Below are 26587 nucleotides of genomic sequence, written 5' to 3'. Positions count from 1 at the left end.
TTTTATTGTAAAAATAAAAGTTAACCATTGCTTATGTTGGAAAATCCATTTTATCCCCTTCTATCACATTAGATAAAAGTAAATTAAGTGCATGTTACAGATTTGGCATACAAATTTGAAAATTGAATGAACTGGCCTTAGATTGAATCATTTCTTGGTCTTCTCATCCTTATATTTGCCTGAAGCCTGAGATAAAATCATTTAACCAGACTCCATCATCACCACCATCATTGTTAGCCAAGTTCCTATAAGCCAAGAACATACAAGAACATAAATTTGAACAGCATGATAGCCCACAACTACACCATCCACATGCTGTCCTCCCCAAGTTAGATATTCAATTGCTGGTGGAAACAGACTGATTAGGAAGGACTCAGCATTCTCTGAAGTGAACCTGAATATACAGATGTCAAGAAAAAAGAGGGTCTGTTTTAATTCAAAAAAAGAAGAAAAAAAGGGGGTCTGTGACTCCCAAGTATACTAAACCTCCCTACTAGGTGCAACCTCTTAAAAAGGTACCATTAAATCCATAGCAAATTCATAATGCTTCTATCATACCTCCAGATTCTGGATAAGGTGATTCTTGCTGATCGCCCGTAGCCGCACTATAACATTGAGTACAAGAGCAGAAGGCTACAAGAACACAGGAAGCACAAAAATGAAGAAAAGATGGGGCTTTCTGGAGACGAAAATCTGATCCAAGCGGTGCAGCTACTTCTACATCATTTAGATACAGCAACCCTGTTGTACAAGTACTGAAAAGTGACCATCAAGTTGAAGTAGGACCTGCACAGCTAGCAGAGTAGCGCGACAATAAGTTAATGTGGCTACTTTCCTGGGTAGCATGGTCATATGTGATAGAACCACAGAATAAGACTTTCTTCCAAGTAACAAGCTGAAATTATGGATGCAAGACAATAAATTGTTCTACTCATCTAGCTTACAAACAAAAGCTAAAATCGCGCATTGGTTGCAAGGAAAGAGTACCTCCAAATTAATGGGTCGCATCATGACTGAACTACATCCCAGCGCCATATTGAGCCATCCTCACAACAGCTAAGGATGGTGCTGTAGTACAAAGACCAGTTTGAGTTCCCATGGTCAAACTAATATATACATAAGAAAGGTGAACCTATGATCTTTTAAGGATGGATGTGCTCAAAATTCAATTGAAGCATAATGTACTGATATGATGTGGGAGTGACTTAAGTACCTTCCATCAAAGGTCAGTGCTGTCTGCCTTATGGGAGATTTACAGAGCAGAGCTAGTCTGCAACAAACTGATTTGTCAGCAAAAGTCGCTATGCATAATAGGAAGAGATACAGCAATAAAATAAGAGAGATTGTGTTAAAATAACAAAGTTAGAAATCATAATAACCTTGCTATGAGAACAGGTGGGTTGGACTGAAGCTCCCAAACATAAATCTTTCCTTCTCGATTTCCTGCTCAGTGGAAGCTGTTACCAGTTCATGATATCAAGATCACCCAAACAACTGCCAAACATAAAACATTTAATAAAAAGAAATACTTTGATATAATCAGATAATATGGATGTATTACATCAATAATATTTATTTTTGCTAAGTCTTATTTTTTGCTTAGGAAATATTAGTTTCTCTAGAAACAAGATTGGTCCCCGCTTTATTGTGAAAGCGGATGGTAGATGAGGAAATTTCCGAACTCATTTTCTCTTCTTCTGGAACCTCTTCTTGAAGGACCAGAGAAGGAATTTCTTAGTTTGTAGTAGGAAATCTTCCTAGGAACATAGAGGAAGAAATTAAATGCCTATTATTTTTAATTCTGAGATGGCACATGATGATGTTGAAGCTTGGTGCTCATAGCTTCATTTTCTTCCAAGAGTCATGCATTTCTAAAGAGTACTGGATTCTCACCAGGCCAAACAAAGACTGAAAGGATAATATCATTAGATTCACTATCGATACTCTTATCCCAAAAGCTTTCATTGAGATTTGCTCTATTTTTCATCAAAAAAAATGAAGTTGAGTAAGCAAGTACTAAAATTATTTTTGCACTCATCGAGTAAGCTTTCTTACCAATTAAGATCAAACTTGATGATGCTTCTAGTATTAGAATGCTCAAATTTCAGGTACAGAGTTCTGACTTCAGTCATTCTTCTTGTTACTTTATTGTTAGTGGTATTGTCAAGAGTCACACAGACAGCAGGTTTTGTATTCACAGGGCATGACAAGCATAGTTATGTTTTGTAACCATAAAGCATAAGGATATTGAAAAAGATGATCCCCATGGTTCATTAAGGTGCCTAAGCTTGGTAACTTATTACTTGTGGATCATGTGATCGCTCAGTTTAACTTTTTTCTAGAGCAAAAAAAGTTATTTGCGCGAAACCATGTTTTGGGGACCGCCAAAACTACTTTTATGTACATTCTACAATATGTATACAACTAACAGTGTCTCATCACCTTGGCCGTGCATTTTAAGATGGGTAACAAGAAAGAAAGTTATGCCCTCAGTATGTTTTTCTTGTAGGGGGTAAGTTGAAAGTTTTCAGATGCCCCTTGATCCAATGATTAAGATTAGACATTAACTGTGGTTCTTATTGGCAAAGATGGTGCAAATCTGAACTTTCAGTGGCCACAACATATTTGATTCACCAATGGGGTTGACTAGTTTGTGGGTCCAAGAAGGCACCAAGAAAAGCTTTGGGCAAAGAAAAAGTAGTGGGAAAAAAGAGGCGAAAAAGGAGAAAGCAAGTAAAAGGAGGAAATAAAGAAATATAGAAACACAAGTAAAGAGGGGAAAGAAAAGAATAAAACGAACAAAAGAAAGGAAAAAAAGAAGGGAAGGCAGGCACTTCTACCGGGTCAGATCCTCCCATTGTTCTCCTCATCTCCATCTATTGGTGCATCCTCATTCTTATTTGTAGCCAAATCTCAGCAGACATATGGTCCATCAGATTTAGCTCAATCCCTTTAGGTTTAAAAAGCACGGAGCAGTGCAACAGAAGTTTCTCAAGTACTAAAAATATGCTGGTCAGTGCCCCTTCTCCAGTTTAGGGCTTAGAAAGCCCATGTGTCAAGCATTAAATGCCACATAGAATTCTATAAAAAAATGCAAATAAAACCCAGAGTCATCAGATCCAAATTAAAATTCAGACTGCAGCCTCTTGGGGATTTTACAATTATACAATACATCGTCTAATATAGCTTTCATGTATTAATAAATCTCTCTTGGACCAGGACTTTTGCCTCTTTAGGTTGCATGCCCACAAATTGCCTTCCAATGCATGGTTCCCTTTTACCTGAAAATTAATGGATAAAGACATCTCTTCAGTCCTGTTTGCAAATTTTTCATTTCAACCTTCCTTTGAGAATTGAGATGTCTAGTATGAGCTACTTCCTTATTGGATACTATGGTCATATTTATTAAAAAGGCTGCACAACGGACATCTAAATCAATACGTATTGGTGAAAGATTTGTTCTAGGTTCATGCAATCCTCTTCAATTAGTTCATCACCCACTTAAACTATATACCATATTATAAAAATCATACATAAATTGATAAACTCTAAAGATTTTCTCAAATAAGTCGTTAGTCTTGAAAGTCGAAACGTATGAATTACTTGAAAAAAGTTATTGAAGTTCCAAAGCAATCAAGCATGAGAGATTTGGAAATTCGCAAAGAATATAAATTGGAAAAGTGGACCGTAAGCTTGTAAGACTACTTGCTAAAACTGATCCAACCTTTTCAATCATATCATGGATTTAGTTCGAGCAACTAGCATATAGAAGTGCACACCATACAAAGGATTTTGGGTTGTAATACCATCCATGGAACATAGAAAAGACCTTGCTACTTATTAACTATTCTTCTGGCAACGTTATTTGGAAAAAAAATTATACAAGTCGGAAACTTATGACCCTCGTTGATACTACATGAAGCCAATCAAAGATGGCATCAATTGTCAGTGTTATGTACATATAGATAAAGGCAGAATAACTCTTCATAGGGGCCTTGTGGATTCATAGCAACTTGCTGGGGTAGGCTAGTCCAGCTGGTAATAAGTTATACAAAAAGCATGCATCGATAAAAGCATAAATATATTCTCTATATAGTGTTTGCCAAGTTGCCATGTCAAATTCTTGTACACACATTAAAGCTCATGTCACTTGTCCATGCAAAGTTTTAGTGCTGGTGAGATACTGGGGCATCCCACTATCACAAGAGATAGGGAACCATCCTTAGTGCCAAAACGGAACGAGTTGGGGAATGGACTGGGATTGGATGAGACATCCACCATCCTAAGTATAGATATGAAAGGCATCCCATTCCAAGAAAAAACCAAGATGACCCATCCAATAGTATTTAAAACCACATTCTACTTGGTTCAAAGAGATTCGAGTTGGGTCCCGAACCAAGAGGCCAGACCAACCCAATTTTGCATTCATTTGGGTTGGTACATCTCAACCTGGGTGGTTCGATTCAATTTGGCAGGCCATGTTATTTTGTCACAAACTCTTTCTATGGGGAAAGGGAGAGGACGAAAATGTGGGACAGAGGGAAAGGGACTAGAGAGCTAATCTTACACCATTCTAATTTTCGATAATTTCTACATGCCATTGATGGTCATAAACAAAGGTCTACGAGGCTATTAGTTGTAATAATACAACAGTTAAACTTATGAGCATCTCATGAAATATTTTTCCCAAAGATCTTGTTAGATCTTAAATTTTGCACCTAGAGTATGGTGCAAGAAGAAAATGACACAAGAAAAGAATTCTTTCCCTAAGTTTTGTGCATGTCAAAAGAAAAGTTCTGGAATTGATTTATAGACTTATTTAGCATTTATCAGGTACTTAATGAGTTTTACTCATTTGATTTGTCCTTTGAAACACAAAGCAAATCTTGGGAGAAAGTTTGGTGTCAAAAATTTTAAAAATACCTTGTGGTCATCTCCCATAAACTATAATATGGAAGAATAAAATAAATTATTAGATTAGAAGGAGAAAAGGCCTCTATTAAGGGTCTTACATGTTTTTTTATTTCCCTAGTATATTCTCCCATACCATTGTCTAGGTCTCACATGGTTAAAAGAAGGTTGTTACAATGATTTTGCAATGAGACTTAGAGAAATGTCCTGGCTACTTTCATAGGGAGGTCGACAACTACATGGTGAAGGAGGAGGAGGTATAAAGAAGTGGTTTAGGAGGAGGAGGTAAGAAGAAGATATGGTCTAAAATTGCATCTGATTGTAATAAGAGATGCCAAATTTATAACATTCTAATGGGAGTACGAATGGTGAGATCATTGTTGTCACGCCCCGAGCCCGAGGCGCGGGCCGCACGCCCGCACGGCGGGCCGCACGGGCGCGCAGGGCAGCAGATCATATCAAAGCAGATACAGCTATTCAAAGATGACATAATTATTTAAATTTATTCAAAAGCAGTCTTACAAAATTTCAAATAACATATGCTTACGTAAGTCAAATACTTTAATCAATCTAACTAAAGGACCAATAACTGAAGGAATCGTCGGAAAATCTAACGCACTCCTCAATCCCGTGAGATCAAGCCTCTAGATCTGAAAAATGGAAAAAATAGAATAATGAGCTACACTAACCCAGTAAGCAACAAAATACCCCAAAGTGGGGTCAGAGCATATCAGATCAAAATACAGGATAATGTCTGGAATAAATCATAAATAACATCATTTTGTTGTTTCCAAAACATATTATCATTTTTCCAAAAACTCTTATACCAGAATCTCAACATAATAGGCTACGGCCACGTAACCCAGTGGCATGGGTTGCACAGAGTGCCAGAAACCACTATTGTTAGTCACCGGTGGAAACGGTGTCCAGAAACCACTATTCTAATCACCGGTGGCGCGGTGTCGAAACCGGTTCCTCACAGATTACAAGTCGACAGGTCCAACGTATAATCCCCATTGGCGGGGCCAGAACAGAACAGAACAGATCATAGCCATGCTGAGAATACATATATATAAAAACATATTTCATAAATTTTTCAGTCATAATTTACGGATTTCAGAGCATAATTTTCAAATGAAATTTAACATGCCAGACCCATTTTACTAAATACAAAACATATTTCAGAATTTAATCTATTTATCAAATAATTTAAAAATCACACTTGAAGTATTAAGTTACTTACCTCTCCTCGCTTAATTCCTACTTCAGGTAGGCGGATCAGGTTCACCTGTTAACATTTAATTAATTTCTTTATAAATTTCAGAGCTAAGCAAACCAAAAGTAATACTATTGGACATGGCCCAACAGGGCTCAGAGTTGGCCCATAATGGGCATGGCCCGATAGGGCCCATATCGGACACGGCCCAATTGACCCGCATAGATCCAGCCCAATAGGGCCCCCAAAGTTGGCCTCTAATGGATTATATATGCATTGCAGGGGCTAATACTTAATTACAGGGTACTGTTTTATAATAAAACTTTAGTAGAGGGACCAATCGAATACATTTGGGGACTCTTATGTAATAATCTTTCTTATAGGGATCAAACATAACTTATAGAAGACCCTTTTATGAAATAACATACTGTCAAGGGCTTAACTGCAAAAATCCATTTATTGGCCAAAATCAAATGAGTTCGGGTTTCGGGTTCTGGTTTCGGGTTCGAGTTCGGGTTCGGATTCGGGTTCGGTTTAAAGCTGGGCCCAAGTTGGGCCCACCGTGAACTGGGCCCAAGTTGGGCCCACCGTGAACTGGGCCCAAGTTGGGCCCACCATGAATTGGGCCCAATCTTGGCCCAGTTCGGCCCATAACGGGCCTTCTTCCTTCCCAATCTCCCCACGGACAGGGGAGATGGGAAAATAAGGGAGGAAGGGGGGGCCGGCCTAGGTGGCCGGACAGTGGCCCGGCCGGCGGCTCGCAGGGGACACGGCCGTCGGTAGGGCGGTCGTGGCCGGTGGCAGAGTGCCACGACGGCTCGGCCGTAGAGGGAGGATCCGAGGATGACCTCGGTTTGGGGCTTGAACAGAAAAAAAAAAACATGAAATACAGGGCAAGAGAAGGCTTACCGGCGGTCGACGGAGGCGGCAGATCCCGGTCGTAGGTGGCTCGATCCGGCGGCTAGCAGCGGCAACGACGGTGGGGTTTCCAACGGCCAAACTAGATCGAAAAATAGGGGAATAAGAAAATCAAAGGAGCTTAGCTCCCGGGGTGGCTGAACTCGATTGAAGTGACGCACACGGTGACCGGAGAAGAAGGAGAAGCAGGGAAGAGAGGGGGGGAGGAGAGAAAGTGCTCGATGGAGGATCCAAGAGAGGAGGAAAGGGGGTTTTATAACCCCATTTCAACAGCTCTCCGCCGCAAAAATCGCGGCAGTGGGGCGAAATCAACGGCCGCTCGTGCGGCCATGGGGTGGCCGCGGAATGACCGTGGGGCTGCCGCGTAACGCCCGCGGCGCCCCGCCCTCGCTGCACCCGAAGAAGCCGGAGGGGATCGCATCTGCGATCCCCTGCTCTGGCCTTTTCCAAAAAAAGAAGACGGGGCTGAAGTCGGCTGGGGCTGCCGACTTCAGCCCGTATCTCACATTCTCTTCCCCTTAAAAAAATTTCGTCCTTGAAATTTAAGAGATCTAGGCCTTTCAGATGCTCAGCCCATTGAGTAATATAAATCCAAGATCTCATTTTCCTCGATCAAAATCAGTGTGATAGATAGCTTTGGATCAACTATAAAAAATTTCATAAAACTCGCAAGATTAACACTAGATAAGTGACTGACTAAAATCTCATATTGAAATTATCATCTTGATGCATGTTCACTCGAGATTGGATCAGGATCGATTCACAACAGGATTGATTAAAATTAGTTGTGTTTGGGATAGAACTTGAAATGAAATAGATCTCATACACTTATCATGGTAGTGTGCTGATCCCTCAAAGGATGATGACCAACCTTGGAGTCAAATCATTAAATGGCTAGAAATGTAATTCACAAAATGAACATGTACTGACGATCATTAGATAGCAACGGTCTATCTCAAAAATGATTTGCATCAAATCACAAGAGCAGGTATGGGAAGGCAAAGTATTGATACCATGATTCAATATGCTACAAAGCTTTTAACTTAAACTTATAAATTATAAGATGGGAGCAAATAATGCATGGTTTATTCAGATACTTAGCAAATTAGACCATATTTAGTCAACAATCAACTAACCCGAGTCATGATACGCTCAAATTATTATTATTATTATTATTTTCTTAGCATACCCAAAAATAGCAAATTCTATCCAAGAGATAACATAATCATATCATGATTGACCTGAGAATCAATAGTATACACCTTCCCTTATTAACAAAATCTTTCATTATTGAACAACATAGTCTTTCATAATAACATGTTACCAAAACACAGTCAATATTTTTGACCAGTTTAAATTGACTCAGTCCATCATACTTTCGCTGCGCAACTCTGATCAATATTCTCCAAAATTTCTTAATAATCCAAGATCATCAACATTTTTTTTTTTATAATATCCAAGCAAAATTTTATCCTTGCTTTCCAAGTACACTAGGTCATGATTAACCCTTGAGATAGTTGTCGTATTTGTACTATCATATAATCAAGTAATCATATTCTAGATCCAAATTTGAACTAAGCTAATTCTAGTTTCCCTTGACAATTCCATTATACAAGTTAATATTTATTCTAAGCTTTGATAATTAAAAGATTCTAGATTAACTTACTTAGGAGCTTACTTAATCATCCTGAATCTTTTCTTTTAGGCTAAACTTATTTGGGCCTCTCATGAAATCCCACTTGCATTTCTCATATGGTGATACAAAATCCACAATCAACTCATAGCCTTGATTAATAAATATTTAACTCACACAAATCTAATAATCTGGTTCAAAGATTTATAAGAAATTCCTCCAAGATATAAGCTCTATGATTTTACATTGAGATCAATTCCTTAAATAAGTAAAATATTTTTTATTTGCAATACTGCAACATTTCGGAATCTTGTAAACTACTAGACTTAGAGAATCTATTCAAAACACCACAAACTCATTAACTATTTCATCCCTTTAGTAATAGTTCCCATTTTTTTTTAATATATATTGCAGATAAAAGAATCTACTAATAACACAATGATATCCATATTGATCAAAATCAAAAACACTATACTTTCCAACGAAATTTTTCATTAACAAGAAAAACCATCAAGAACTTTTCCAAATCAAAGAGGTCCTATCTTCGACCAACCCAAAAACATTTTAATCCACCAATATTCTCAAGATTTACTAATTGACTTTCCATCAAAATATCAATCTTAATTGTTTCAAGTCTCAAGTAGAGCCAAATAAGAACTCTTAAGTCTCATCCCCAAGTATATTTTCCTTCTATATACGAGCTCCATGCATGATCCACATACAGATTTCAATGAATATTTTCTAGTCCAAGCTTTAAACATCTTTTTATAGATGAATCTTAAATTGCTACCAAAATAATTAACTTCAACTAGAAGCAATATCCATAGTGCCTGATATCAAGTTAAACTTCCAAAATAATTACATTGCACGATAATATCTCATGATTAATATTCCTTCACTTAATTTAGTCAAAATCTAATTAATCATTGAAATACAAATTGCTCTACCAAGAAAACTCTCAGAATAACTTATTCACACTTTGGTTACAGCCATAATTAGGTTGCATTTTAGCATTTCAAAATTCTGGTAAAATAACATAAATTTATCAATAACAAAAGCAAATAAATACCTTCGTTTAATGGCCTAATGTCTGCCCATCTCTCAAACTTTCCGACGAATTCTAAAGATCCTAAAACTTAAGCTCCATCCGACTATTTCAAACACAATCCCTAGAAATCTGAAACCTGAGCTCTGATACTACCAAATCTGTCACGCCCCGAGCTCGAGGCGCGGCAGACGCCGCACGCCCGCACGGCGGGCCGCACAGGCGTGCAAGGCATCAAAACATATCGGAACAATCACAGATGTTCAAAGTTGACATAAATTTTTAAATATATTCAAAAGCAGTCTTACAAAATTTCAAATAACATATGCTTACGTAAGTCAAATACTTTAATCAATCTAACTAAAGGACCAATAACTGAAGGAATCGTCGGAAAATCTAACGCACTCCTCAATCCCGTGAGATCAAGCCTCTAGATCTGAAAAATGGAGAAAATAGAATAATGAGCTACACTAGCCCAGTAAGCAACAAAATACCCCAAAGTGGGGTCAGAGCATATCAGATCAAAATACAGGATAATGTCTGGAATAAATCATAAATAACATCATTTTGTTGTTTCCAAAACATATTATCATTTTTCCAAAAACTCTTATACCAGAATCTCAACATAATAGGCTACGGCCATGTAACCCAGTGGCATGGGTTGCACAGAGTGCCAGAAACCACTATTGTTAGTCACCGGTGGAAACGGTGTCCAGAAACCACTATTCTAATCACCGGTGGCGCGGTGTCGAAACCGGTTCCTCACAGATTACAAGTCGACAGGTCCAACGTATAATCCCCATTGGCGGGGCCAGAACAGAACAGAACAGATCATAGCCATGCTGAGAATACATATATATAAAAACATATTTTATAAATTTTCCAGTCATAGTTTACGGATTTCAGAGCATAATTTTCAAATGAAATTTAACATGCCAGACCCATTTTACTAAATACAAAACATATTTCAGAATTTAATCTATTTATCAAATAATTTAAAAATCATACTTGAAGTATTAAGTTACTTACCTCTCCTCGCTTAATTCCTACTTCAGGTAGGCGGATCAGGTTCACCTGTTAACATTTAATTAATTTCTTTATAAATTTCAGAGCTAAGCAAAACCAGAAGTAATACTATTGGACATGGCCCAACAGGGCTCAGAGTTGGCCCATAATGGGCATGGCCCGATAGGGCCCATATCGGACATGGCCCAATTGACCCGCATAGATCCAGCCCAATAGGGCCCCCAAAGTTGGTCTCTAATGGATTATTTATGCATTGCAGGGGCTAATACTTAATTACAGGGTACTGTTTTATAATAAAACTTTAGTAGAGGGACCAATCGAATACATTTGGGGACTCTTATGTAATAATCTTTCTTATAGGGATCAAACATAACTTATAGAAGACCCTTTTATGAAATAACATACTGTCAAGGGCTTAACTGCAAAATTTCATTTATTGGCCAAATGAGTTCGAGTTTCGGGTTCTGATTTCGGGTTCGAGTTCGGATTCGGATTCGGGTTCAGTTTAAAGCTGGGCCCAAGTTGGGCCCACCGTGAACTGGGCCCAAGTTGGGCCCACCATGAATTGGGCCCAATCTTGGCCCAGTTCGGCCCATAACGGGCCTTCTTCCTTCCCAATCTCCCCACGGACAGGGGAGATGGGAAAATAGGGGAGGAAGGGGGGGCCGGCCTAGGTGGCCGGACAGTGGCCCGGCCGGCGGCTCGCGGGGGACACGGCTGTCGGTAGGGCGGTCGTGGCCGGTGGCAGTGCGCCACGGCGGCTCGGCCGTAGAGGGAGGATCCGAGGATGACCTCGGTTTGGGGCTTGAACAGAAAAAAGAACATGAAATACAGGGCAAGAGAAGGCTTACCAGCGGTCAACGGAGGCGGCAGATCCCGACCGCAGGTGGCTCGATCCGGCGGCTAGCAGCGGCAACGGCGGTGGGGTTTCCAACGGCCAAACTAGATCGAAAAACAGGGGAATAAGAAAATCAAAGGAGCTTGGCTCTCGGGGTGGCTGAACTCGATTGAAGTGGCGCACACGGTCACTGGAGAAGAAGGAGAAGCAGGGAAGAGAGGGGGGGAGGAGAGAAAGTGCTCGATGGAGGATCCAAGGGAGGAGGAAAGGGGGTTTTATAACCCCATTTCAACAGCTCTCCGCCGCGAAAATCGCGGCAGTGGGGCGAAATCAACGGCCGCTCGTGCGGCCATGGGGTGGCCGCAGAATGACCGCGGGGCTGCCGCGTAACGCCCGCGGCGCCCCGCCCTCGCTGCACCCGAAGAAGCCGGAGGGGATCGCATCTGCGATCCCCTGCTCTGGCCTCTTCCAAAAAAAGAAGACGGGGCTGAAGTCGGCTGGGGCTGCCAACTTCAGCCCGTATCTCACAATTGTTGCTATGAATAGCCTTGAAGTAATAAAATGGAGGAAGAAGTGAGTACTTACGTTATTACCTTAAAATCATTGCTGCACTTCCAAGCTTGTCAAAGGGGACATTAAATATGTTATTCATCAGCAGCATAAGCTTAAACCTACATGGGAAACAAATAGAGCCTCTGGCCTGGACACTTGCAATCTTTGACCATATAACAAGGCAAACACTTAGAGCCTATTAGAATGTCTGAATAGCTGATCCACAGGATAAACTTCATGCATTGCAAAAGTTCAGGAAACAAATGATGACAGGAGAGATGCTTGCAATCAGGGAAGCCTCCCAATCACACAATCCAGAAAGCATGGATGCTAGATTCATTGTAAAAGGGGCTTTATGGCCTCCAAAAATTTTTCTGAATTATGTAATCCAAGGATTTCTTAATTGGGGAAAGCTCCAATCTTTCTACTGGTAACCCTTCTCATGTCAAGTCATATAAGGACTATTCCATGGAGAAGTTGTATGTGGATCCAAACAGCCCCTTAGTGTTCTGTTTTGCTACCCTTAGTGGTCCTATACATACATGATGCTTCATATAATGAAACCATGGTGGTATCAATTTTCAGTATCAGTTCTAACATGCTAAGCGGTGGCATTAAGCCTCAAACTACATCTTTAGTAAAAGTTTTCTACTCTATTGACCTGTAGAAACTGAATATTATTTCATGTATTTGTCCATGTATATATGTATGTACCCTCATATAGATGTAAGACGTGTAGATTGGTTGCCATGTCAAATTCTTCTAGACGCGTTGTTATCTCTGCCAAATTTTGGGATAATACTTTGCGGTTCTCATCTAAAAATTGTTCCTGAACATTCCTCATCCCCAACTCACGAGGTTTCTCCCCTCTCCATGTCTCCCTCCAAGAAAAAAGAAAAAAGGAAATGAAAAAGAGAAAAAGAAACCACTATATGATAACATATAAATAAGAGGTTTTTCGACATGAGAAGTCCAAAAAGGATACCGAAAAAATCCAAATGTTGGTATATGTTCCACATTTTTATCAGCGAAGTTATATAAGAATGAATGCATCGTAGCAAATTATATATACAAAATTTCGCATAATCAAGTATAGAGGTTTACCTATTGCAGCTGCATTGTAGTGAAAATCACATGAAAATTTGATGAACCAGATATCACATTCAGGCACAGGGTATTTTTGAAGAATATCAACAGCTCCTTGAGTAGAATTTGCTGACAAAACAATTAGATCTTACAGGGATAATAACTCTGAACATGCAGAAGAAACAATAAAAAAAACAATAGCTTGCAATAACAGTAACATCCATGACATGAAGGTAGTAGTATGTAGGTTGCATATATAATTAAATACATATATAGGATTAAGAACTATAGAATGTCAGTTTACACCAAAAAACATGTGGGGCATGAATATCTGTGGAATCTTTGGTGCTCAAGTGCCCTTGGATAACAAGAACTACCCAGAACCTCACCTCTCCAGGACTTTGTTCCTTGGTTTTTGGCTCCCACAAAACAATTTCATTGTCAACACTCTGCAGTTTTTAACCAGAATATATCAGTATACCAAGAAACTCATTACATAATTCACAAGCTACAGCATCAACAAACACTAACTGCAGAAGGATGTAAACCAACAAGTCATACCGAACGATTAGTCAAGCTAAAACTGGATCAGTTATATGAATCGTAAATTATGATAACAATGTCATAATTGTTCTCCATTGGATAAGGCAAACTTCTATCGCATACAGATGATCTAGTGGATACATTAGCTCCAGATAGTAATATTTATTTGCACATGTCAGTCTTCTTTGACATAACTGAATCATTTAATCATTGAAGAACTAACATCTTAAGAAAGATCTATCACAAACACAATGATTGCCAACAGAAAATCTACTACGCTTTACAGAAACATCCAAATGTGAATTGATTGCATTACACTTTGATAGGACATGCTGATTTAGTGTAAGTTTCTTACCACACATTGTTTAAATAAATTGGATGCAACTTATAGGAGCCAAGTATGATGGATTTAAGGCCTGCAGAAAGCCAAGGGCAGACCAGGGGACCTCACATAGATTGGGGTGCAAAGACCCCCAAAGTCCAGTCATATTCCTTTGAAAGTTAAGAACAGCCCTCCCCTCAAAAACAAAAAAAAAAAAATCTGATCTCCTTTATATTTTTGGCTCCTCCTATATTTTTGGTCTAGTAGGAGCCATCCCACCTATCATCCAACTAAATCGGTGACTTCTTACCTAAAGTCTTGGCGATTGATTTCATCTTAATCAATAAGAAGAACAGGACACCATCTCCTCTCTAGTTAATCCCTGTCATGAAGTAAACATACATCACTGTCAGACATCATTCAAAGCCTCCTTACACATTACTTTTCTACTTTATGTGCTTGAGCTTAGAAACTCCAAGCCATTTATCTCACCCAAGTGGCTACCTTTTTACTTTTTATTCACTCCTTTTTTTTAAAAATACTTTTCATTCACTCTCAAGCTAGTGACTAATAGAAGATGAGGAAGAGTAGTAAATGAGTAAAAATATAAAAATCTTTGTCAAAACTAATTTAAATAAGCATGACCTCTAGGATTTTGACCATCTACCAAATTGACCTTTCCTTTGAATACTCAAGCATCACATTCCTCATGCTATTTCTCCCATGGTTTGCTCGGTCAAATGACTGAAAAATAAAATCTCATGCAAAGACTCTCTCTCTCTCTCTCTCTCTCTCGTGTCTACTGCAATATACTATAGCACAATCTATGCCGAAATCCTTGCACCTTTTTCCAATTCTGTTCCCTCTAATTGGAAGAATCTAAGGAAGAAACAAAGGATTATGGTGACCCCTCTATTCTTCATCTTCCCCTTTTTAACTTAATGACATTATTATGTTCAATCATTTGTCATTGTGCATAATGTCAACTAAGCCTTCAAGTGAAATATCAGAATTTGAAGATCTTCTTGATTATTAAATTACTGAAACTTGTGTAGATCATTGAAATTATTCAAATTGATGCTATATTGTAATTAAATATAAAAGGCAGACAATATAGAATTCATTTACTGTTAATCTATACTACATGATAACGCTTGACCATTTGAATTCAAAATTGGTCTCCCATGGTTAATCTGGAACCTGAATATCAGTTCTTCTATTTTAATTATTTCTAATTCTTTGTGGCAATAAAAATATCATATATGACAAAAACCCCTAATGAAAAATCATGTTCCCACCCTTGCAGAAAGCATTCATATATATATATATATATATATATGCTAGACTTGGCTACACTTGAGTAGATCTCCACTCAAATGTAATCAGATCCACATTGGACAATGAGAATCTCATATTGATGATCCGAGCTATTGGATGTGTCCACTACTTCTAAATTGCCTACATACCAAAAAAACATATGATTTGAAGATTCCTAACCGATGCATCAAGCCGCCAAAAAATTAGATAGTCCAAAAAACATATGATTTGAAGATTCCTAACCCATGCATCAAGTCCAGCTCTATATATACCTAACAATATATTCACACTAAAATAATGTTTATGCATTCACTTCTCAAATTACATACATTTGCACCTGCACGAACACATAGAAAACTTATATACCATGTCACCAAGTAAGCCGTAGACAGATTCCACCTTTAACATATGCTAATATATAACTAGCTTAACTATAGCACTCCTTGCAAATGTTTTATTTAATTTTACCAAGAACAAATTCTAGCTAGATTAAATCTAAGTCAATCTAGGGAATTAGTCAACTAAGAAATAAGAATATACTCTTTACACTACATGGGAAGAGATACTTCACCTTTGACAAGACAAAATCACCAAGCCACCGAGTGCAGTCAACATAGTTGGAGTGGACTGAAGCTATGATCACCTGCAGTGATAGCAGTCAAGTTATTTTATTGAAACTACTAATTAGCTCTAACCTATTGTCATTTCTTTGTCTTCTGATAGATATTCATAAAAGATTTCACACTCACTGGAAACTGCACATATTTTGTGGGAAATTTTGATGGAAGGTCAGTCCATCTAAATGACTTTTCAACATATGTCCAGAACTCTGCACAAGGTAGCTGATGTCATGATAAACCTACTTAATTAGAGCATAGACAGTCACAAGGATCAATTCAAATCACTTGCCTACCTTTCATCGACCAAATTTTAACAGTATTGTCCATACCACAACTTGCTATGCGGTAAATATCAGAGGGATGGAAGTCCTACAAAACAAGATTGTGCTTAAATAGTGAATACCTTATATTCATTCATTGGTTTTATATTGGTATAAAAACTAAGTCTAGATACAAAAGAAATACAGTAAAGTAGGTTTTCACTGAACACCACACTTACAACACTCAAAACTTTATTCCGATGACCTCCTGCCCCAGCAAATATCAGTATACAGATTCCAGTGTGCACATTCCATAGCCTAACTGATTCATCCTATTTTTGGAAATATCATAACATCATCACTCACAAAAAAGAGAATATAGCATAACATCAAAACCATGTCAGAGTATAATGGCATTTAATTATGACAAAGAAAAATGCTTATCTACCTTGCTGGCAGACACCACAAGTGAAGGCTTCAATGGTTGAGTCCTTATTTCATTTACCGAATCCCCATGACCAACAAAACTCTGCAAATATTTGCACATCACAACAGAACATCTAGGCCAATAATTCTAAGCTACATCAGATTTTAGATCAAGATCCACAGTATCAAAATCGGCACCAATGCCGGTAGGCCAAGAGCGCGGTATGGTACACCCCCGTGCCATTTCGGCATGAACCAACAAGCAAACCAGCAAGGGAGGGGGAGAGAAAGAGAGAGAGAGGAGAAGGAGGGCGAAGGAGAGGGAGAGGGAGAGGGAGAGGGAGAGGGAGGAAGGGAGGGAGAGAGCGGGAGAGCACGGTGGAGAGAGAGGGAGAGGCGAAGGGAGGGAGAGAGGGTGAAGGAAAGATAGAAAAAGAGAGAGGGAGGGGAAGAGCAAGGGAGGGAGAGAGAGGGCGGCAATGAGCGGCAGCCGCCCGAATAGGACTAAGGGATAGGGGATAGGGGTCGCCCCTGTTTCGAAAGGAAACAGGGGCTTCCTCCCCCTCTTTTTAATTTTTTTGATTATTTTAAGTAAAGTTAGTTTTCATTGCCGACTTCATTTATTATTTTTATTTTTTGAATTTATTTTAAGTAAAGACAGAAATAGCTACCAGCTTCACTTTAAAAAATTAAAATAATATATTAAAAAGGGCTAAAAACTCTGTTTCCTTTGAAAGCCCTCTCTTTTCCCTCCCTCGATTTTATTTTGGCGACACCACTCACCGCCACCCTCTCCCTCACTTCCTCCCTCTCTCTCTCTCTCTCTCTCTCCCTCTCCCTTCCTTTCCGATTTCCCTCACTTCTCTTTCCTTCTCCCTCCCCCTCCCTTTTCTTCTCTTTCCTTCTCCTTCCCCCCTTCCTTTCCAATTTCACGGTTTTATTGCCAGTACCAGATTGTAATTTGTGCAAGAGGCAGTCTATCAGTCCAACCATGCACTAATTAATTAGTAAATGTTCTTGTTGAACTTCATCTGGGTCATTCAATTTCTTACAAGAAAAAGAGTTAGCATTTTCAAAACTAGTCTCTTGCAATGGTTTACCCATAATCAATCTACAAGAACTGAGATCTCAGTAGCGATCCATGCTCCGATATGATCTATCCAAATATTCATGGATCTACTTGCAGGAGCGGCCCAATGAATTTGGAGGCCTAAGGCCGTTTTGTATTTGAGACATTTCCTGCAGTGGGCCGGTCTAAGGGGCCATTTTTTTGAGGCCTTTCTTGCGGTAGGCCTTTTTTGGGCTGGGGCCTTAGACGACCGTCTAAGTTGCTTAAGGGTTGGACCGGACCTATATAGTTGAATAGATCTTTTTTGACCATATGCTTCTATGTGCACCAACTGCTCGACCAATATCTTGAGTTTTTCAATTCAAGCTTTACTGAAGGAGGCACTTTAATTGTAACAAAAATTTCTTGAATCAATCTAAAAATAAAGCAGCCAGAAGTAATGCAAAACATGTCCACAATATAATAAAGACACGAGCAACGATATCGAAAATAATAATGATTATAATAACAATAACAGTAACAATTGTTTCCTCTTACACTCTTCGTACATGAATGGCTAGGATTTATCTAGCTGTCTCTCAAAGATAATAAAATAGCACCATAATAACAACAACAACGATATCAAGAACCTATCCAAAAAACCATCTGTAAGAACTAATTAAAAATCACAGGTTTCTTTAAAAATCACAGGTTTCTTGTGCAAGAGCAACAATGCATGGAGGGCTTCGTTTTCGGCAGGCGCTGACATTCCTGTTTCCTCGCTACAACTCTCTTTGTAAGAGTCGTCCTCGTAATTAAGCATCACCAAGGGAAGCTCCCCTTCCATGATCCCTCCATCACCCTCCTCCCTAATCTGGAAGCATGCTCGCTGCTGCACCCTGACCGCCCACGTCTCGAGGATGTCGCCGGCCGTCAAGTGATTGTCCTTCAGGAACTTGTGGTAGTCGGGGCCCCTGAAGCGGAAGCATTTCTTGCCGTTGTATAGTTTCTTCAACTTCATATGGTACACCCGTCCCAGCCGGTCAAGAACGCTCACCCTCAACCCATCTCCCACGCCTTGCTGCGTCGCGAGCTGCTTCTCCCCCTCCGTCATCATCTCGAGGAGCACCTGTTTCACCTCCTTCTCCGAGTGCTGCAGACGGTTCTGGTCCGGGTTGACGTCGGTTTGGGAAAGCTTCTTTCCTAGCACGCGCACCGAGCGGTTGATGATGCCCAGTCCCAACAATGTTTGCATCAGCCATTCGCATGGCTGCACTCCGATGCATAGCTTCTCGCAGGGGGCGCGACTGCGGTGGCCACGGTTGCCGCCGCTCGTTCCCGTTGTCGTATTTCTCGTCTCCTCCCCCACCTGGTTGGGCTTGTTGCTTCTTGGTTCTTGAAATGATCTCCTCTTCTCGGCGGGTTGGGCGGGATCTTCGAGGCCGTTCTTGGCTTCATGATCTTCTGTCGGGCGATTGCCATGGCTACGGTTGCCACCGCTCGTTGCTGCTGTGGTCTTTCCCGTCTCCTCCTCCGCCTGGTTGGGCTGGCTTCCTGGTTCTTGAATTGTTTTCCTCTTCTTGGCGGGTGGCTCGGGATCTTCGAGGCCGTTCTTGGCTTCAAGATCTTCTGCCGGGCGATTGCCATGGCTACGGCTGCCACCGCTCGTTGCTGCTGTGGTCTTTCCCGTCTCCTCCTCCACCAGGTTGGGCTGGCTTCCTGGTTCTTGAATTGTTTTCCTCTTCTTGGCGGGTGGCTCGGGATCTTCGAGGCCGTTCTTGGCTTCAAGATCTTCTGCCAGGCGATTGCCATGGCTATGGTTGCCACCGCTCGTTGCTGTTGTGTTCTTTCCCGTCTCCTCCTCCACCAGGTTGGGCTGGCTGCCTGGTTCTTGAAATATTTTCCTCTTCTTCGGAGGTAGGTAGCGATCTTGGGGGGTGTTCTTCGCTTCAAGATCTTCTATGAAACCCATGTCGCCACGGAACAAAGATTAGATGGAGTTGATGCTGCTTCTTGATATAGCCACGATCTGGAAAGGAAGCAAGAGAGATTGGGGAGAGGGTGTAAGCCCCGGTCCTTTATAGGGGTTTTCCTTCCTATTTCTATGATGAATCGGAGAGCTCCAAATCTGAAAGCGAAAAGGTTTCGGATTAGACGCATAACACAGGTGAAAGCGCTTAAAATCTAGATACTCCTCTTTTTTATGCGGACTCTCTTGTATGCCGCATGAGTACGTGGGGTGAGGAGCACAGAAATTGTACGGATCTTTTACAGTTGGCATACGTGGCAGATTTGGGTGGGAGAAGGATTTGAACTTCAGAATTTGCACACGAAATTGTCCAACTTGCAAGCGTTGTTGCCTAGCTGGTGCTTCGCACCTTCATTAAATCATGGACTAAATCTGACTTGATCTTTTTGATTATTTTCTTAATGGTGACTGTAATTGTACCTCCAAGGCTCGACACCTGTACCTGTCACCCGGATTTTTTAGTTGTAACTGAAGAAAGGTTGGAAGCAGGACCACCTTAATCCGGGGTGGGGAAAAGGCCTTGTTGTTACTGGGTAGTAGGCTCAACCCGAGTGGTTCCATAATCTTCCACACTGAGCTCACTGCTCAGTCACAAATCCCTTCAACATATCTCAATTGAAATAATTTGATATTCTGGAAGCACCTCAACAGGATTTAAACCCATACATACACCTATCGAATAGAAAAGGACCAACATTTCGGGCTATGTTTCAGTTGGTTTCAGTGGGAGCTGGTAATCATTTGCTTCAAAATATTTGTTTGCAGGAAGTGGGAGCATAGACAACATCTTAACGCCAGAAAAGCTCAGCAGATGCGGTAGTGTTGGCAGCATCAGCTTCACCCTTGTAACACCTAACTCACATGCCGTCATTGAGAGTCCAAATCAAAGCTTGGAATCAACAATTGCTTCACTAGAAGTGGAGATTGCTGACTCACAGATGAAGTTCCCTGCCCTCATTTCAGAACTGAGCAGTTCCGAGCCTTCTGGATATGTTGCAGACATGAAACAACTCAGTCAAAAGCTCGAAGGCATCCAACTTTTGTTGACAAGATTAACAACTCTGGTTTAGATTGGTCTGCAAATTGCTGGTGTACAGGATCAGGATAAAATAGATTTTGTGAACTTGGCACTTCTTTGTGTACATATATACGTATGTTGTTGAGTTTATACAAGGCTGTAATAAACAATGGGTGACCTACCTTGGGAAATTTTGTATCTCCCAAACATATCATCTTGTATCATTTTTATCGAATTTAAGAAAAAAATGAAAAGGAAAAAGTATTTTGTTATTTTCAATTATGGTATACATCATCAAAAGAAATCTGATAATATTTGCAGTTGCTCTGTAACGATCTCCAATTTCTTAAAATTCTCAAAATATGCCCAGCCGTACTCCTTTTCTTCCTTTCTTCTCATCATTCGAAAAAAAAAAGGAAAAATGGAACTCATGAGCAGAAGCTGGAGCCTCTTCCACTCCTCTTCCATAAAGAAGTCCCAGAATCCATTTGAAGAGGTTACAGACCTTGCCTCTGGTCATAATTTAGTTAGAAATCGATGGACTTGATGAAAGTGTAATATTTGTCTGATGAATCAAAAAAGGGTCTTGCTCTTATTTCAAATAGAATCCTTGGCTTCCATCAGTAAAAGTCTCTCTTTAAGATAAAGTAGGCTTCTTCTTGCACTTCAATTAGAAATTTGAATTTCATTAATCTCAAAGGCTTCTTTATATAAAGGAGTCCTAGGTTCTGTCTGCAAGAGGTCATGGACAGAGCTTCAACCCTTCTTTTACATGAGCAATCCACCGGATTACTGTCATTAGATAACCTCTCTTTGTCATCTCGAAGAACTGCTTCCTCAAGTGTTGCTCGGAAAATAGAAGAATGCGTATCATAGAGCATCTAATTGATATAGTATCAATGATCTCAAACATTTCGAATTCCAAATAGAAAACTTCCAAGGGATCAGATGGTTTTAAGATTTAGTAACGATCCGACATTCAATGACGAAGTCATGACAGCTTAAATTTTTAGCTATAAATCAAATAGCAGAGGTTGATCATGGATCATCCTAAATTTGATCAATTTTCTTAACAAAAAAAAGAAAGAAAGATCTAAAAGAATACTTCATTAAGATTTGAATGCTGATCCAATTGTGGATCCTTAAAATGCAGTCCTTTGATTTATGGTTGTTATACTACAAATTGCATAAATTGAAGAATATATCTGGATCATCAAATATTTAGAAGATTCAACAGTAGATCATCAAATACAATGCCACTGCAAGCCGATTTAGCGGTCCCAAAAAACCTGATTGATCGTCAGCTTTGCTACCCAACCTTGTATGAAGAAATATCATGACGACGACGGTCATCTAAAACTGTTGTAGGAAAAATGCAAGCCAATATAAAGATAAGGAAGAAATGGCAGCAAGAACAAAGTGTCACGTTAAAGAGGTAATTGAATGAAGGAACGTATTCCTTCCAATATTCTGGATGGGCATATACTGACTGAAAACTAGGGAGCAAGGAGAATGTTTATGCACTTGTCCTAAATGATTTGCAATGCAATCATATAAGTGAACATTCTCTAATTTCTATATATCCATTTAACAATTTGCTGCTCTTCAGATTAGTTATCCCATAAGGCCTAATTAACTCATCCATCATAATCTGAGCACAAACATTAAGCATTTAGAACTTCATGTGAACAAACATGTGAACTGCTGCAGTATCTTCCTTTGTTTTTTGGTACATCGGCGACTCACACATAATAAGTGTGAGTGTAGTCAATTAAGTCAGAAAGAAGCAGAAAGTGCAAAGTAGACGGGATGGAGTCGTGTCTATCCCAAATAATACCTCCGGAGTGATGTGCTACATAGGAAGCCACCCATTCCATAGCACAGTTGGCCTCCCTGTACGCATGAGTAACCCAAAATGCAGTACATTCACCTAGTAGATGTCGAATATCGTGGATCAACCGTATCCCCTGGTCGGACCGCCCGAAACTCAGAATCTCCTTGATAACCTTGGCAGCATCCCCATCAAGGATGATGTGATCCACACCCAGCACCCATCTTGCATAGAAGACGCCCCCCCAAGTGGCTCCGACCTCAGCCCCAGCAGCAGTCTGGTCGAAGACGCACCGGTGCCCGACCACCACTAATTTGGCCTACTGATCACTGATGACAAATCCCGTGCCGCTGCATCCACCCGTCATGATACGGCCGTAGAAGTTCACCTTGAGAAAATCAGGGATGGGGGCTCCCAGGAGACGAGCATGATCATGGACGCTATAAGAGCGGTGTGAGAGCCCCAGATTTTTCTAGCCAGCCCAAGGGACGACAACGCAAAGATATCAAGGACCTCCGTCGCGTGACATAGGGCCCTATTCACCACCACACTAGGTTGCGCACCTCTATCTTCAAAGACCCGAGCATTTCTGTCCAGCCAGTAGCGGTGAGCCAAATAAGCATTCCTAATCTTCTGCTCCAACCGGTTAGGCCGCCGAGAGGACTCCACCATAAAGATCAAAAAATTCTTGATTGACTCCCACCCATAGCGCAGATTAGAAGAACTCGATGTGCACTCCCAAATCAGAGCAGCCCACTGGCAGCCAAACAGGACATGGAATATAGACTCCTCCATCTCCTGATAGATCCCACAACCTGAGGCGAAGCTTACACCCCTCGGAGCCAGTACTCCCTTGGTGGGAAAACAACCCTAGGCCACCTTCCAAACAAATAGTGCCATCCGGGGATGGATGCGTGACCACCAGATCCCCCCTCCCCAATCTGTCGCGTCGTCGGCCGTCTAACAAGCCCAAGAAGGTCCTGGGTCTGCAACACTGACGTGCCAGTCTGGCCCCACCCCGTCTGATCCTCCATTGCAACTGTCGGGAGTGGCAACGCCAACACCTGCTCAGCCAACTGCTCACCAAACACCCGCCTCACAAGGTCCACATCCCATCCTCGCTCACCTAGGACCAGTAGGTCAAAGACCCGGCTCCCCTTCAACCCTCCGAGGTCGACATAGGTGGGCCATCTGCTCAATGGTCCACTAGCCAGTCAATAATCCCCCAAAACATCCACTGCCCGCCCATCGTCGATCTCCCACCGAATCTCTGGTATCACCAAAAGAGTGCGGGAGCATATCTCTCGCCATAAGAAAGAGCGACGTCGGCCCACGCAGAAGACAGATGGATCCGCTGGATCCTCATACTTGGCCCTCATTAGAGGGCCCCAAAGGCTTGCAGGCTCTAGAAGAAACCGGGCTACCAACTTGGTCACAAAGACCTCTTGTCACTCAATCAAGGAGTGGATCCCTAGACCCCATATTTGGTCGACTAGCAGATGTCCAATGCCAGTAAGTGGACGCCGCTTTTTTCCCTCTGACTCCGCCAAATGAAGTCCCTGAACCCACGCTCCAGACACCGTAGTACTGTAATGGGCACCAAGATGTTGGATAAAAGATAAATAAGGATCAAGCTGAGAACTGATTGCACTAGAGTAATCCTGCCCATCATAGACAGAACGCCCGCCTGCCAGCCCTCAAGCCACGTCCTAATGCTTTGCTCCAAGGAAGGCACTCCCACCTGCGTAGGCGACGGCCTGTGATCGGGACCCTAAGATAGCTCAAGGTGCCCTCCTGCTTCCCAATCTCTACGATCCCCATAATGGCTGCCCTCACCTTGGCTTGGGTCCTTGGGGTGAAGCTTATAGCAGATCTGGTCAAGTTGACTAGTTGACCCAAAGCCATACAGTACTCCCCCAGCACCCTCCGGAGCACCCTTGCTGATCTCCTCGCCACCCAGGCCAATAGCAAACAATCATCCGCAAACAACAAATGAGAAATCTGAATCATGCTCGAAACTAGTCTGTAAGCCTCCAGCTCCTGCCTAGCCAATGCCAACCAAAGTGCTTGAGATAAGTGGTTGGCGTAGAGGATAAACAAAAGTGGCAATAAGAGGCAACCCAGTCTCAGCCCCACTGATGAGATGAAGAAATGCGATGGAGAGCTATTCACTAGAAAGGCAAAGGATGGCCCATGATGCACCCCTAAATCCATCTGATCCAAAGCGGGTGAAAGCCAAAATACTCCAACGACTAAATTTGTATAATTAACTATGAGATTGCTCATGTAGTTGTAGTTACCTTCGCAAACCTTATGTTAGATAGAATAACATCTTGTTTAGATAGCCAATCCCTGATTCATCCGCATATAATATACACAGAAAGAACATATACAACTCGAAGCTTTAGATAAAAAGATAGGTATCATGAAAAAAAAAAAAGGCTAAAAGGAATAGCAACATGTTCATCATCCTTGCAGCCAATTATATATTTATATACTCATACTAGAGCGTGACTTATGATGCATGATATATAAAAGGACACAGAAGTATGAAGAATCTGATGCACCTCATGCATAGTAAATGAGAATAATCTGATGCTCCTTATGCATGGTAAATGAGAATTTGGCATTATATAGCAGACAAGTTAGATATGCATATCTATAGTTGTTGAAATAGTGAGATCTCAGTAATGTTGCGGTCGATAGTAGAACTTCCATCTATGGAGTTTCAAACGGTAAATTTTCGCCAGTGGCAACAACATTTCTAAAGTGTTATCGAACTTTAACATATGTTTGGTAACTAAATTGAGAGAGAATCAAAAAATAGTAAAGAACATTATGCAATGTTTTATTGTAAAAATAAAAGTTAACCATTGCTTATGTTGGAAAATCCATTTTATCCCCTTCTATCACATTAGATAAAAGTAAATTAAGTGCATGTTACAGATTTGGCATACAAATTTGAAAATTGAATGAACTGGCCTTAGATTGAATCATTTCTTGGTCTTCTCATCCTTATATTTGCCTGAAGCCTGAGATAAAATCATTTAACCAGACTCCATCATCACCACCATCATTGTTAGCCAAGTTCCTATAAGCCAAGAACATACAAGAACATAAATTTGAACAGCATGATAGCCCACAACTACACCATCCACATGCTGTCCTCCCCAAGTTAGATATTCAATTGCTGGTGGAAACAGACTGATTAGGAAGGACTCAGCATTCTCTGAAGTGAACCTGAATATACAGATGTCAAGAAAAAAGAGGGTCTGTTTTAATTCAAAAAAAGAAGAAAAAAAGGGGGTCTGTGACTCCCAAGTATACTAAACCTCCCTACTAGGTGCAACCTCTTAAAAAGGTACCATTAAATCCATAGCAAATTCATAATGCTTCTATCATACCTCCAGATTCTGGATAAGGTGATTCTTGCTGATCGCCCGTAGCCGCACTATAACATTGAGTACAAGAGCAGAAGGCTACAAGAACACAGGAAGCACAAAAATGAAGAAAAGATGGGGCTTTCTGGAGACGAAAATCTGATCCAAGCGGTGCAGCTACTTCTACATCATTTAGATACAGCAACCCTGTTGTACAAGTACTGAAAAGTGACCATCAAGTTGAAGTAGGACCTGCACAGCTAGCAGAGTAGCGCGACAATAAGTTAATGTGGCTACTTTCCTGGGTAGCATGGTCATATGTGATAGAACCACAGAATAAGACTTTCTTCCAAGTAACAAGCTGAAATTATGGATGCAAGACAATAAATTGTTCTACTCATCTAGCTTACAAACAAAAGCTAAAATCGCGCATTGGTTGCAAGGAAAGAGTACCTCCAAATTAATGGGTCGCATCATGACTGAACTACATCCCAGCGCCATATTGAGCCATCCTCACAACAGCTAAGGATGGTGCTGTAGTACAAAGACCAGTTTGAGTTCCCATGGT

At 40.7% G+C, this 26587-nt stretch overlaps 2 protein-coding genes across 4 annotated transcripts in view; both read right to left on the bottom strand.

Moving 5' to 3' along the window:
• On the bottom strand, positions 1 to 26559 carry LOC148702718 (polycomb group protein FIE1-like). Of its 3 annotated transcripts, XM_089924831.1 has the most exons (14): positions 26473 to 26559; positions 26044 to 26271; positions 16736 to 25879; positions 16527 to 16619; positions 16321 to 16396; positions 16157 to 16236; positions 15979 to 16050; positions 13626 to 13674; positions 13244 to 13354; positions 1380 to 1443; positions 1214 to 1270; positions 988 to 1068; positions 559 to 786; positions 1 to 394 (listed from the first exon to the last, which is right to left on the bottom strand). In XM_089924831.1, the coding sequence occupies exons 3-12, from the start codon at positions 16832 to 16834 to the stop codon at positions 1008 to 1010; spliced, it is 762 nt and encodes a 253-aa protein (XP_089780957.1). In that variant the 5' UTR covers positions 16835 to 25879; positions 26044 to 26271; positions 26473 to 26559; the 3' UTR covers positions 1 to 394; positions 559 to 786; positions 988 to 1007. The 3 variants fall into 3 exon arrangements, with proteins under 3 accessions (XP_089780957.1, XP_089780956.1, XP_089780955.1); XM_089924830.1 differs by lacking the exons at positions 1 to 394; positions 559 to 786; positions 988 to 1068; ... (6 more) ...; positions 16321 to 16396; positions 16527 to 16619 and having other exon boundaries at positions 16816 to 25911; XM_089924829.1 differs by lacking the exons at positions 1 to 394; positions 559 to 786; positions 988 to 1068; ... (6 more) ...; positions 16321 to 16396; positions 16527 to 16619 and having other exon boundaries at positions 16816 to 25879.
• Positions 16736 to 26587, bottom strand: part of LOC148702717 (polycomb group protein FIE1-like) — a 25542-nt gene continuing 15690 nt past the window's right edge. Inside the window, exon 10 of the transcript XR_016396194.1 lies at positions 16736 to 16816. The gene's annotated coding sequence lies outside the window, so the exon portion shown is untranslated. The remainder of the gene's footprint in view (positions 16817 to 26587) is intronic.

The sequence above is a fragment of the Phoenix dactylifera genome, chromosome 8, assembly GCF_051530095.1.
Source record: "Phoenix dactylifera cultivar Ajwa chromosome 8, Ajwa_hap1_PhDact_Kaust_v1.1, whole genome shotgun sequence".
Taxonomy (NCBI): domain Eukaryota; kingdom Viridiplantae; phylum Streptophyta; class Magnoliopsida; order Arecales; family Arecaceae; genus Phoenix; species Phoenix dactylifera.
This window is presented reverse-complemented; position numbering and strand designations above follow the sequence as displayed.

Coding starts and splice junctions, on each gene's coding strand:
- LOC148702718 (XM_089924830.1), bottom strand. CDS start 19,733: ATGGGTTTCATAGAAGATCTTGAAGCGAAGAACACCCCCCAAGATCGC.